This window comes from Toxorhynchites rutilus, chromosome 1 (genome assembly GCF_029784135.1).
Source record: "Toxorhynchites rutilus septentrionalis strain SRP chromosome 1, ASM2978413v1, whole genome shotgun sequence".
In the NCBI taxonomy this organism is placed as follows: domain Eukaryota; kingdom Metazoa; phylum Arthropoda; class Insecta; order Diptera; family Culicidae; genus Toxorhynchites; species Toxorhynchites rutilus.
Window position 1 is genome coordinate 158,744,222 of NC_073744.1, and position 13,525 is coordinate 158,757,746.

The window sequence follows — 13,525 nt, forward strand, 5'->3', positions numbered from 1 at the left end:
CAGATAGCGTTAGTTTTTTTGTCTCTTTTATTTATTTTAGGCTCATTGGCATTTTAGTTGTAACAGAGCCGAATTTTAATCGTGTACATGTCACATATTTATCATATCTATAATTAGCACATTACACAGTTGCCATTTTTCGGCGTTAGAGTATTCCCTTCTATACCATTCCATATGGTACACATTTACACAGTAGCAGCCATTTAGGCGTAAGAGTTTTCTATCTGTTCTTCCATTATCCAGTTAGACCGGACAGCGGAGACAGTTGATTGATCATTGTTGAGTTATTTATAGAACAGCAGCCCGATGTGTCTTGCAGAGCAGAGCAGTTGTATGGATGAATCGATCATATTTCGACCGTGGATCGATCTCCATCGCTGATGATTGTTGCGTGGACGTAGTTATTCTGTAACAACACAAAGATGATCAATGAGGGCCCTGAGTTTCGAACTCACGATCGATCGCTTACTACGCGAACGCGCAACCAATGTGGCTACGGAGGCCCCCTTATTATAGCGTTAGTTAAATGCTGTCAATTTCGACGGGGTCAAACAGGACGTTAAAATTTCATTTTTAAAATGTAAGAACTGAACTACGACCAGAATAAATTTGAACTCAATATCTCAAAAAACATGTGTTTAATTTAAAAAATTGACAAGTGCTCAATGAAAGACCTGTTATATGCGGAGAACGGAACAACGGACTTGATACGTTATATGGAAATCAATCAGAAAATTGGAAAAACATAAAAATAAAAATGACTTGGCGTCCGTACATCACAATTTAACTCGTGAACGGATCAAAAAATTTGAATAGTTATCAGGAATCACGACAAACCACCTTTATACTCTTTATGCCTCGCCGCTACATTACTTAGTCGTTTATGACTGATCATCTGGGAATAATTTTTATCATTGTAATAAGTACATGGATATCGTTGCAAACAAACATTTCATGTTTTCGTTACATGCTCACATTTGGAATCTCAATTTTACACCCTAGGCCTTCCTGGTCCTACGATACTACGTTAAAAACCTGTTGAATCAGCTGCATGAACAAGCGACAAAAGACTAATTGATCAAAGTAAACCAAGAACGCTTGAAACATCCAACCTGTTCTCCAGAATTCGCACTTTCCGACTTTCATCTATTCTCAACACTCAGAAAATTTCTACTTGAAATCTGTTCTAAATCGAACGAAAAAGTTTTGGCAGCCGACACCGGCGTTGAAACGGCAACACTTCTGTTGCGCGCTTCCTTTCCAAGCATTTGTCTGCGTGAATTCGGGTTGCCTGCGCTCGTATGGGTACCGTTTTTTTTCCCGCAGCACTACTCTGTTTGGATGATGGCTGCTGCTGTTGATGTTGCTGTGAGATCGGTGAGAGAGCCTCAAAGCAAACGCCTGGATGAGAATGATCATCGTCGGGTCCGTAGAGGAACACAATACAACAAACGTGTGCTATTCAAACGGAGCGGTACTGGGCGGTCAACATCAATCGACGGCATTTGCGCTGCGGATCAATCGAAATGTACACGCAGCCTTCAGTTATTGAGAGACGGCTGTCGGATGCGGACGTGCTTTTTTTTCGCTTGGAGTTGCGGTTTAAAGTTTTGAATTCTTGATTTTCCGTTTACCGAGAGGGGTCGGGTGCTATTAAAGTTATTCGGTACAACGTTACAACGTATTCGAATTGACAAACGTACACGAGTTCGGTATCTAGTGCCCAATCGAAAAGAAGTTTTAAACTATGAATTCATTCATCAATTATCACGAGTGCAGCGTGAAGGAATCGTAATCATTGGCGTAAGCCATACGCGAAGTGTTCCCCATTCAAGAGTGAGATTTAAGTGATTGTACTTTAGCGTACGCTCCGTCGTGAAGACAGAATCGTGCAACCATGGCAACCAAGTTTGTCAACCTGGTAGGATTAGTGCTGTCAGTTTTGGTGATAAGTTCGGCCCGAGCTGTGGAGGAGCTCAAGTGCGAGCTGATCACGGTTGCGGCCTGCCAGAATCTGGTCTACAACATGACCGTGGCCTCGGCACCGGTCACAACAACCAATGGGTCCGGAAATTCGACCTCTTCCGCCGAGGGTGGCGAGACAGCCGGCGTTCGATCGCAGTTGGATGCTGAGCTGCTGGTAAATATATAAACGCTAATTCCGACGAACAATTTTCCTCGAATCTTATCAGAACGATGAGTTGTTTATTGTGTTGTGGAGTGCTTTTTTTCGTTTCGCTCGTTTGTGGCTTCAAGATATAAGGTCTGCACGGCAGACGGCGTATACTGGGGTAAGCTGGAAAGAGAAGCGAAAGTATAGAGAGCGAAAAAACACCACAAAATTTGATGTGCCGAAACCGGTTGTGGCCGCGCTAATGGTATTACAATGGGCGAGAATGTGGATCATAAGGTCAAAATTTGGCACTAATGTCAAATACCCATCGCTCGCTCACCGACGTCTGCATCCAATGAATCTCTACGCCGGGACAGACAAAAATTTTCGGCAAAAAAATAGTTTGCTTCAACTTGAACCACATTCCTCTATCTTTCTCGGCAGCGGTTGTTTTCCTCGCCTTTCCGTGTCTGTTTGTAACTTTGTTGTATTTTCGACGTATCTTTCGGACTCTTCTTGGTAGGAATCACCTTCGCGGTACGCGTTTCTCACATAGGTAAACTCGTTCAAGGCGCGTTATTGCAACGAGGTAGCGCGGGACTGAAGCGGGCCACCGCCAGGCGGTGGTGGCTATCTTCTGCTATCTGCTCGCCAAAGTAGAATAGCAGCGAATTGCTTTTAAAGTATTATTATTCCCATCGACAATGGGAATTCCATTGGGCCAATCTGTTCCACGAAAGTAAACAATTTTCGATTCGGAATGTTGCCCGAAACCATCAACCCATATAGGCATTAATTGAGTACCCATCACCTCATCGCTTCCCCCCCGAAAAGCGGGTGGATCAATTGCAATGCCCGCCGGAATCCAGTGCCCTGAGGTAGCGGCACTCCAAGACGATGGGCTGGAATTATCAGGCATAAATTGTGTTCGTGGTCATAAAATTGTTTATAGCTATCTTATCTATATAGTCTTTTATACACATTTCATTCTCGGGCAACAACAGAAAAAAAGACCGACAAAGCTGTCTGAGGGGATCATGGCTTTTGTCTGCGGGCCCAGCAAGAGACACACAAACTTCCTCACCGATAATTGCAAAATTGGGTTCGATTCTTAACATGCTTCCTTCCTCCCGGTGTGTGTTGATAATTGATACTTAATTGAACAATTGCACTTCCATCTAAGAGCAATGGATCTCGGGCCGAGCGAGCAGCCTGCCGTGGGTAGGCTTTTATCAGAGAAATTCCATGTGGTCCGAATTCGGCCATAAATGGGTTCTAATTGATCGACTTTCTTCGATAAAGGGGAAAAAGCATCGGTGTACACAGCCAACCCAACGGATTCTTCCGATTGCGGTTGGTTGAATCACGCTTATGGTGTTTTTTTTTCTTCCTTCTTCGGTAATGATAAGACCGTGCCCCGATGAGGCGGCTTTCGCCTTTGAACCGTTCCGTTTGATGCCTGGAATGCGTTAAAAAGCTTTTAGCACCTCCATGAGATATGATTCACAGCGGGGATTGAGCATTGAAACGGTTTTTGTCGGAGAAAACATCACCCCCTGTCCATATGTTGCTGACGGAACAAACGGGTTGTCGGGGCAGTCGTCATTCTCGAACTAATCATTCTTCACCGGCTGAACTAGAAGCTGGAAGTTAACTGCCGTTGTGTCACGCTTCTGTCCGGTTAAGTGATTTTTTTTGCCTGCGCCACATTCGAACTCGTCGGACGGCACCAGATCACATCGTGCGAAAACAAACATCCATAATTGAAAGAGCACCGAAGAGAGCGAAGCGGAGATGTCTTCTGCGAGATAGGCCCGGCACCGGGATCATGCGATGCGCGATGCCCTTAAAATTGCCGCCCCGTCACGGATCCACGGCACACTCCAGCTTTAGAGGCGGCGGTGGCGGCGGCGCGCGCACACACATCGCTCTTCACGGATTGTCATTTTAATTGCATTCTAATTCACTCTCCTGCAGAACCGCTGCAATACGCGGCTGCCAAGTACGGATCGCCACTTGTGTCTTCCAATTACCGGTGTTTTTTTTTATTTTGCTCAACTTGCTCTCTCCTGGTCACGGTACTCGATTCGGTTTGGTTGACTGTTGGCGGCGAGTGGAATGAAGTAATTAATGGCTACCATTCACCGCCGCTCGCTCGGTGGCGTCTGGTTGAACCGGGTGGTCCTAGAACATTGGCGCATCGGATGGTTCCACTGTGATTTTGATCGTTAAACCAATGGTTCGAGATGCTGTCAGTCTGTAGTCGGATAGTTTTCGAACTGGGATGCTGTCAGTTGAGCGCTTTATTCCCAATGGAATAAAAGTGTGGCCAATATGCGCGAAAGCACCAGTGTTTACACATTCTGCGTACCCAATCAAAAGTACAATCTAAAATCATAAACTGCCTCAGATATGGTGGAAATGAGTAATTTAGTATACGAAGCCCGAACGCATTTGCGTATGTTTTCCCCATTACGCACATTTTACGACCCCCGGTGCGTTTGACAGGGCTAATCAATCCCTTCACAGGGGGAAGACGGGGCTAGACCGTCACCCTAAGCGAAGACATTTGTAGCTCAAAATTTGTAAGATATTTCATTGACCTGAGTTATCTAATAGCTAAAATTATTTAATAGTTTTGTTTATATACTTAATTCAATGCTTTTCCGTCGAATATAAGAGCGTAAAAAATTTCTTGTTCATCCACAGACGGCTGTAATGCAATGGAATTATTTGAAGAATAGTAACTGAGCTTGGACATTGACCAATAATTTGAAAGAAGGAGTCCAAATTTTGACATCGTATCTTCCTCCAAGCTTTAGTACCTGTTCGACTTTACCATCATTTCAAAGATAAACTTTCTCATCGCATTTATATTTGAACAAAATCAACATTTTAGAATACTATCGAAGGAACGCTGTCGGTCTCAAGACAGACCTAGAAACTCGTGGAAAACTTTTGAATTGGTTTTACGAGCTATTTCGAATCATGGAGTGTAGTAAATGGATGGAGTTTCTAGGGATCCTGGACATCGAGATTGATACTAGAACTGGGATCTGTTTCCGAGATTGATACTAGAACTAGCGATTTTTTTAAAGAGGCGACCGACTTTCGGGAGATACGTGTAGACAACTTTCTGAATATGTTCGTTCATTCTTCTTTTTGGGTTCATTTTTTACGTTCCAATTCCAATGAAAATATTTTCCATCTCTTACACTTCTTCAATATTGCGGAAGCGTGTACGACACAAGCCGTGTTGAATTGATCTAAACTGTGCAGATCAGCGGGGACTGTGTGCGCGTGTGCAATTTTTTGTTAATTGTATTGTGAGCGTAAAAAATAGAACAACTGGCCGAAATTGATCCCGCTCCGCGGGTCGACTTATTTAGATGAAAATTCGAAGATATTTCTCAATTTTGCTAACTCTCCGAGTATAAAACGTGTGTCAGGTTTAAAGCCCCCATTCAAAAGGGTATTTCAAGCTAGCAAGGTACAGAGATTCATTCACAAATGATGGTCACACACACACACACACACATTCCACCTCTTGGTACCACATAATAGTCAAGTATTTTCGATCACCTTTGTTTTTTCACCGAAGTTAAGTGTTTTTCATTTACATGTGATCATTTTTTACTTGGTTTTTTGGCCTTCTGAGTTTGCGACCTGGATTTATCCATGATTTATTGCGTTCGGGATTGTCATAGTACATGCACTATTCATCGCCAGTCACAATATGGTATTGCAACATTTGTAAAGAGTACTTTCGACCAATCACCCACCTCCCATCCTTTAGGATCTTTCCCATGGTGTGTTAACGTATGGAAGCAGCTGCTCCATACTCTTAGCTGAAGTTTTCAAGTTAAAATCCAAGTGTTTTAATCGGTCGACATGAGTTCCCACGCAATACTACTAGCAATTCGGCTTCTAATTTTCGACTGTCTCGAGCGTGATTTATTACTGACATTAATCATAATCTTCTTAGATAATCCTGATGTTGGTCAACAAACTTCGCCGTCTCAATATACTGTTACTTGCAACATGTTTTTTAGAATCTGGTTGATACTTCTATGCACAAAAACACGTCATGACTATATTCTGTGTGACAAGTACGAGCATACGGGTGTTCCGGCAATTTGTGGATGCTAAAAATTTTCCTCTATTTTCTTACGAAGTAAAGTGCTGCTCAACAAATACGTGCTCTATCAATGCAAATGGAGAGTAAACGGATGGAGCCAAGAATGGTTCTAGTTCACGTTGTACACGCTTAATGTATTATCCAAACATTCCGTACAATTTTACATACCGTAGCAAAACATTTCGATGAAGGATGTTGATATTTGAGGCATCGGAGAACATTTCATTTTCACTGGTGTTATTGAGGTTTCTCTACATTTGCGCGTGTCATCTTCAACTTCTATGAGTTTGACGTCCCAGAAAGCAAGCCACTGATTATACCAGAATCGTCACAACTCTTCCGCTGAGATCGCCTATCCGGTATGGCCAGGGGTCTCACATTCTTAGATTCATCACTTTCTACAGCTTGGAACAGGTATCTGGGTCTGTGATAATCATCAGATCTCTCCAACTTCGGGAAGGCAATATCTTGAAAAACTGCAAGTTTTCATTGAAGAATTGCTAAGCAGTCTTGCACCTGTTTCGTTTCCGTATTTTAAACCATCTGTCAAGGCTACAGTTGTTCAGTGTTGGAAACGACTTGATGTTAACTGTGGCATAATTAGACGAGATTTCTCGAGAGGATCGCAATTTCTTGCAATTTTCTTTATGTCCCAAACGGTAAACGGTTTTTGGGTAGAGCCACTCGCAATCGCTTCGTCTCAAAAGTTGCTCTTCTTTTAGGAGTGGTGTATCAGTCATCTCCAGAAAACGATCTGAAGTCCGTTGCAAAAGTCAGCAAAAATGTTTATTGTTTCGGGTTTCCGCTTGTCACAAGTCTAGTATCTCTAGATTATCACTCGTTCAACTCTTTGCAATTTTTTTCTTAAAGGTCTAATTTTTGGACAACATAAAAAGAATCTCAAGCAGCAGTGGTGGAAATTTAAGGGCGCTTTGTGTTATATCAGATTCGACATATCTGTTTTTGATGCATGAGTACGAATCAATATAGCAAACGTTTACTCTTGAACCTGTTTCTGCAATGAATCATTAGTATACTCACGAGTATAATCGCGAGTAAATTCCCACTCTGACATCGACCACGTTCATAAGTTTGCTTATTCGAATAGCAGAACAGATTAGACTGACATTGTAGGAACAATGCTTGAAAACTATGAGGAACATGGGTGCTGAATATCGGTTTCTACGTGATGACCTGTTCGTTTTCTTAATAATCGTTTAGGAACAAAAAAAAAGATTTTACTTTGACGAATTTCGTTGAACAAATTTCGCTTTGCTCGTGAATCGAATCATGCCAAAAATTTCGCATGTGTGTGATCCACGATGGTAAAGTTAGTTTTGATTATAGCTTTGATTTTGGGTTACAGGCTGTTACAGAGTACATTTGTCGACATGGCTTCGTTACAGGCTGTTACAGGGTGCATTTGTTGACATGGCTCCGTAACCTGTCCTTCAGGTAACTGAGCTGGCCAATCCTTCATATCAGTTTGGTTGTCTTGAAACCATGCTTTTGCATGTCTGCTCGTATTTTTTGGGTCATTAGTTTGTTGGAATATCTTTCTTGAGTATTTCCATGACATTGTGGAGTATTTCCACATAGCGGAATGCGTCCATGTAGAAAGAAAAGGAAGGAACCATTCTTGTATTTTGGATTTATTGAATTTAAATGACTAATTCAATGAATTACACGTGTTGATTGATAATTTCGATGAAGCTTGTTCGGTCAATCATAGAAACCTCAATTCGAATCATTACGCATATTACAGTGAAAATTTAGAATTATGATAGATAGATAGTTCTTAGCAAATTTAATTCAGTCGTAATTGTTGAAATGTGGGTTTACTGCGTATAAATATAAATGCACCATATAACTTTTGACTGATTGGTATTATGAAATCAATGTGTTCTATAGACCATACCCATTTGATATATGGATTCTATACCGTTGTATGAAAAACATCCTCATACCTCATACCATGATTTAAACTTTATCATGTTTAATTGTCTTCACGATATATTGAGATACGAATTCAGTACCAGGGAGATGACTAATAAAATATATACTTACCAACTGAGCAAGCCATCGCTATGCTGCCTTTTCCGGTCATATTCCAGAGGATATTGCGCCATTTTGGGTGAGCTCAACGTGAACTTTGGAAAAGTTTAGGCGTCATTTCAGTAGTGGCACTTACTTTGGACCTCTCCACATTTTAACCATCCGGACAATGTGATTCACATTCTACCACACGTTCCTCTCTTGCCTTCTCATCATACTACATTGTAGACTTTCTTGACTGGACAGTCTTTCTATGTTTCACTATATAGTTTAACATTTGCAATTAATCGTTTGATGTGATCTTACTCTTTAACCATGCAACGTTCTGAGCGCCCCATGTTTCTAGCATATTACAAAACTTCTGTACCTTTCAAGTGGAGTAAGCATCAACTTTACACAAGGAAAACTTATTCAATAATTGAGTACCTTCAAAATTTTCACGCTTCTATTTTGTTTTGGAACAACCTGGAAAAGACGGTTCATGAATGTGACAATATTATTTTGTAAACATATGACGAATTATTAAACACTGAATTTTTCTTACAAAAGTAAAGGATGCTGAATGATTCTGTACCGAAGTAGCCTCATCTCACCCCATTCCCACCACGGGATCCGGAAAAGCGGCGAAAGTAAATCTATCAGTGTGGCAACCCGCTTCGATAAAATGGTATACAAAAAAAGCCGATGCCGATCGACAACTTGATTTATGTGTGTGTTTCGTTTCGGTTTGGTATCCTCCAGTGCGAGGCGGCCAACAGGCCGCCACCACCATAGGAAAAGTGAACAAACGGCAAAGATGCGGTCACAAAGGGGAGGAAATGACAAGAAGATGCTTCACACGAATGGATGTGCAATGCACAACATTGGTGGTGAAGGAGGGAGGGCTGGCGATGACGGTGATAATGATGATGGTGGTTAATCCCCAAAATTGTTAATCGATGCCAGTGTCGCCATATTCTAATTCCTTGTGAGCCCTGAAGGACCATTCGGGTAAAAAAGTGTAACTGATATGCTTTTCATCTCGATTTGCTCATTACACTTGAATGGAGCGACTATTGACATTTAATCTCGAACCGAGCTCGAGGCAGGGATTACACAGCTTGTCGGCTTTTCGACCAGAGATTAAGCAACGAAAAATTGCTGGTCGTGTACGAGTGTGCATCTGCAGGCAACTTCGAACCACAAAAAATCTTCCGAGATAGAGTAAACATTCGAACTTGAGTGTTTGTCAGCACTTCGCACCATCAGCTGTTGTTTGAGTGCGAAGCTTGTCACTTTTCCTAGGAATCACCCACTTAGAGGCGTCCAAATCAAGTGGAACGTGTATCCTGACGAAGCATGAAAGACGCAGAATTCAATGCATCCTGCTTCTGAACGGGTCCTGCCAGCAGGAGAATTCTAGGGTCTGCTCTTGAACTGCGTTGCTAATTGAGTTTTTTTATGTTGAACTGTGGGCATTGCAGAAGCTGCCAAAGGGAACGGTACATGAGCTCCTGGGGAGAGGATCATTCCAAGGATCAATCTAAACTGTGTTTTTTTCGAATTTTCTTTTTTTTTCCGAACGCCGACCGGAATTCCCATCCATGAACTGTGCGCGCTACGATGTGTCTTCACCCGCATAAACGCAAGGTTGGTTGCGCACGACTGATTTTGCGCTTCGCTTCGCAACCTGCCAGCCAGCCATGTTGCAAGTTGTGTACTACAAATTCGCTCCAAATCTTCTCCTACACGGCATTAACCATGCTCTCTCTCTCTCGAGGGGATCAGTAGCCATCACGGAACGGCGGCTCGCTTGCGATCCTCCAACTCGATATCGAGACGTCGAGATGCGATACGAATCGTTGCCGCTGAGTCGGATGATGATGATGATGGTGGTGTTTTCAAGCCGTATTGTCTGGGTATAGGAGCTTGGGCGACGAAGAGAAGGTGGAGCTGAAAGAGAATCGTGAGGTGGCTATGCGATACCCACCCGGGTACTGCTGTGGGGAGGAAATGCTGCGGTGAAGGCGAGGAGCGAGGAGTGCTCAAAGTGCCGACTTTGATCTTTGCTCGTTCCTTTTTCCTCCCTCTTTTCGGTTTTATTACTGACTTCACTTGGACTCGCCTGCGTCTTGTCCACCGCTTCTCGTTCGCGATCGCCGCTCCGTCGAGCAATCGGAATTTCGCAATCCGCCCGGGGAGGACTCAGCGGTCGAGAATTAATAATTAATAAAAAATGACATGTAAATCTTAATTTGATTTAAATTTGACGAGAAATTTTGCATTTGCTATCGCCTCCGTGCACTGATTTTCAAGTGCACATTAATGTGTAACGATAAAAGGCAATTTCGATTATTTATCTTCCGATACGTTCGAACGAATCTGACCACGAGTGCGCGAAAATGATCGCCACCACACTCGACTGTTGCCGCAACCGCCGCTCTTGCGTTGAGCCGTGAGGCGGCAAAGATCAAAGCCGATTAACGCTTCTCGCCGGTCGTTCTGCTATTGCACATGCCTGCCCGCGTTCGGCCTCCCCAAATTCCACCTCCACTTCCAGTTCTCCTGCTACCCGGTTCGAGCTTCTCCGGCAGAATCCATACGATACCGGGTACCGCCAGGCGTGTACATGCGCCTGAGTACACACACAGAAAACCACAAACGAAACGACCAGCACACGGGGTTTTGTGTGCTATTAAATTAAGCTGCCAGCTGACTGAATGACTGACTGGGGCTGAATCTGGTGTGTATTATTTGTTTTAATCCCAGCTGCTTAATGGGGCGGTGTTTAATTTCAACGATCGATTGCATTTATCGCCATCGGTGCCGCCGGGCCGCGGCCGGTCGGCTTCGGTATCGTTGGATCATTTTCATGCACGCCCTGGTGGAACGAATGTTGGTGGACCGACGACTTTTGCTGTGGGAACAGGAGTTTCTCGTTCACAAGATCCGAACATCTCTACGCTACGGAGCCTAATCCAAATTCAGCTATTCTGATAACAGATAAAATTCATATCATGGACAAAACAGGGTACTTAGTAAGCTAAGACATCATGAACTTCGACTCTCTTTTGGAAGGCGTTTAGGCATTTTCTCCACGTAATTCCCTATATCCTGTGCTTCAATAGTATTCCAGACTCGCATCAAGGCTGTGAAGCACATGTCCTTATTTGTAACACGGGGTCTTATCCATCCTGTTGGTCATAATAGCCCTCGAATTTTTTTTAGGGTTCAAATATGAGCTGTATGTAGGTCATTCCAGGAGTTTATCCCCTTGGATTTCGTAACAGTATGTTTCGGATCAGTTTTTGTTATGGATTCTCAGAGATCGAGATAAACTATGCTGATGTAGTGGCATTAGTTGTCATTATTTCATTGATTCGGACCTAGTTTCTCACCCCAACCCATGCAAAATAACTACACATAACAGCGTTTCGCGGCATTTTTGAAGTTTGAAGAGTTCAAACGTTCACTCGTCGGTCCAGACATTACCAGATTACATTACCAGAAAGCAATTGGCTTGTTTTAGCAGAGGCGACGCGTACCCACTGAGCTACCTGTTCAATTTCATTTGCAACTTTAAAACAACAGTATTGCGATGACAGATTTTAGCATTTTTATTTCTCAACTTTTATCTATACAGCAAAACCTGTTTTGTGCGGTTTTATATTCGAATTTTTTTTTTGCGATTTGTTAGGCCGCCTTTTTTGTGCGGAAAAAATTAAGTCATCGGTAAATTTTTTTTCTATCTTTGATATGTATTTCATCGCTCTGCATAGAGACTGTGTTAGCTAATTTCCATTGTCATGATTTGTTTTGTTCGTTTAAGGATGTTAGTAGTACCGTTCTGAATCATATTTCGGACGCTTAAGACATATGATGCAGGAAACAGATCTAAACATTATGCACAGGTAACTAAACTAAACATTATGGTTTATATTTTTAATAAATTAGTTCAATATGCTTTTAAGCTTTTTATTTGATTGAAAACATAAAAAAATCAACGAATAAAATGCTTTTCAAATGAAGCGAATAAGAATCAAACCTCGGACACTATTTATAAAAAAAAAACCTTGAACCTTGAACGTCATTTCTACGCAAAGCGGCGCATTAGTAGTAGTAATCGTTTCATACGTAATTGACTGTGTTTGCCCTGTCGCACTTGAAAATACATTAAAATGCTTGGATGACGGCGGGTTCAGATGAAAGGTTTGAACCCAGAAGTCGTTACTGCTTATTTCGTAGCGTTAAGGTTGTGTTGCGTGCGGATTGGGTAGTGTAATCAAGTAAAGCTATCAGTTTACATTTTTTACGGTGGGTTTGAGTTCCACCAAAATAGAAAATAAACTAAGGATATTCGGGATAGTATGAAAATAACAAAAAATAACCATCGATAATTCCTCTCCCATATTACAAATGTTAAATAATACATACTTTTTTCTGAGATTGTCTACCTGTCCTATGAACAGTTTGAACAGGCGGACGAGACGTTTGAGTACTTTTCAAGCCATGCTTTCTCATTTTTAGGGTTGATCTTCGCATTGTTGCCAGCTTTCCAGATTTTCACTTAATATCCAGACATCTAGACTATACTTTGTCAGTCCAGGCTATTTATGATTCGGCCAGATTTCTCCAGATTTATCGGAATAATATAACAGTAATTTTCTGGCTGGCTGTAACTTCCCTGAAAGTTGCTGAATGTTCAGCTAAAGATTGCTGAACATTCAGCAACTTTCTCTGTCAAGTCTCTGAGGATGTTACATCGATGCGCGAAAAATTGGATGTTATTAGAAGCAGTTGCTCAGAGAGAGTCCTTGATAGGTTTGATGCTCTACGAATCTCTTTCAGTTTCGTGATAGATGTAGATTATATACAGTAGGTCTCCGATTCATCCTAGATTTCGTAGCGCAAGCTTCAGGAAGTTTTTCTGGACATTTGGTAGCCTCTGAATTTGCACACCATACTGCCACACCACACTTCCGAAGTCCAGTTTGGGTCGTACAAGATCGGTGAAATATTGTACGAAGCGTAGCGGTTAAGTCGTGAACATTCTATACATGATGTAGGTCCGAACATCCCACTCAGTAACGTAGCGTGACCGGGTACAGCTAGAAAATGATTTTAAGAAAAGTTCCCTATTCTTGCATCGGATCAATCTATCGGATTTTTGTGAGTCAGATGGAAAATTCTTTGTCGGATCCCTAGTTCGGTCGGAGCTCAACGTGTCAAGCATGTCTAAC

The 13,525-nt window shown here is 42.2% G+C and overlaps 1 protein-coding gene across 1 annotated transcript in view; it reads left to right on the plus strand.

The window, feature by feature from the left end:
- The first annotated feature begins 1,429 nt into the window (after positions 1–1,429).
- The window catches only part of LOC129762714 (frizzled-3), a 39,713-nt gene continuing 27,617 nt past the window's right edge, over positions 1,430–13,525 (plus strand). Inside the window, exon 1 of the mRNA XM_055761221.1 lies at positions 1,430–2,140. Coding sequence (XP_055617196.1) covers positions 1,898–2,140 — 243 coding nt within the window. The 5' untranslated portion in view covers positions 1,430–1,897. The remainder of the gene's footprint in view (positions 2,141–13,525) is intronic.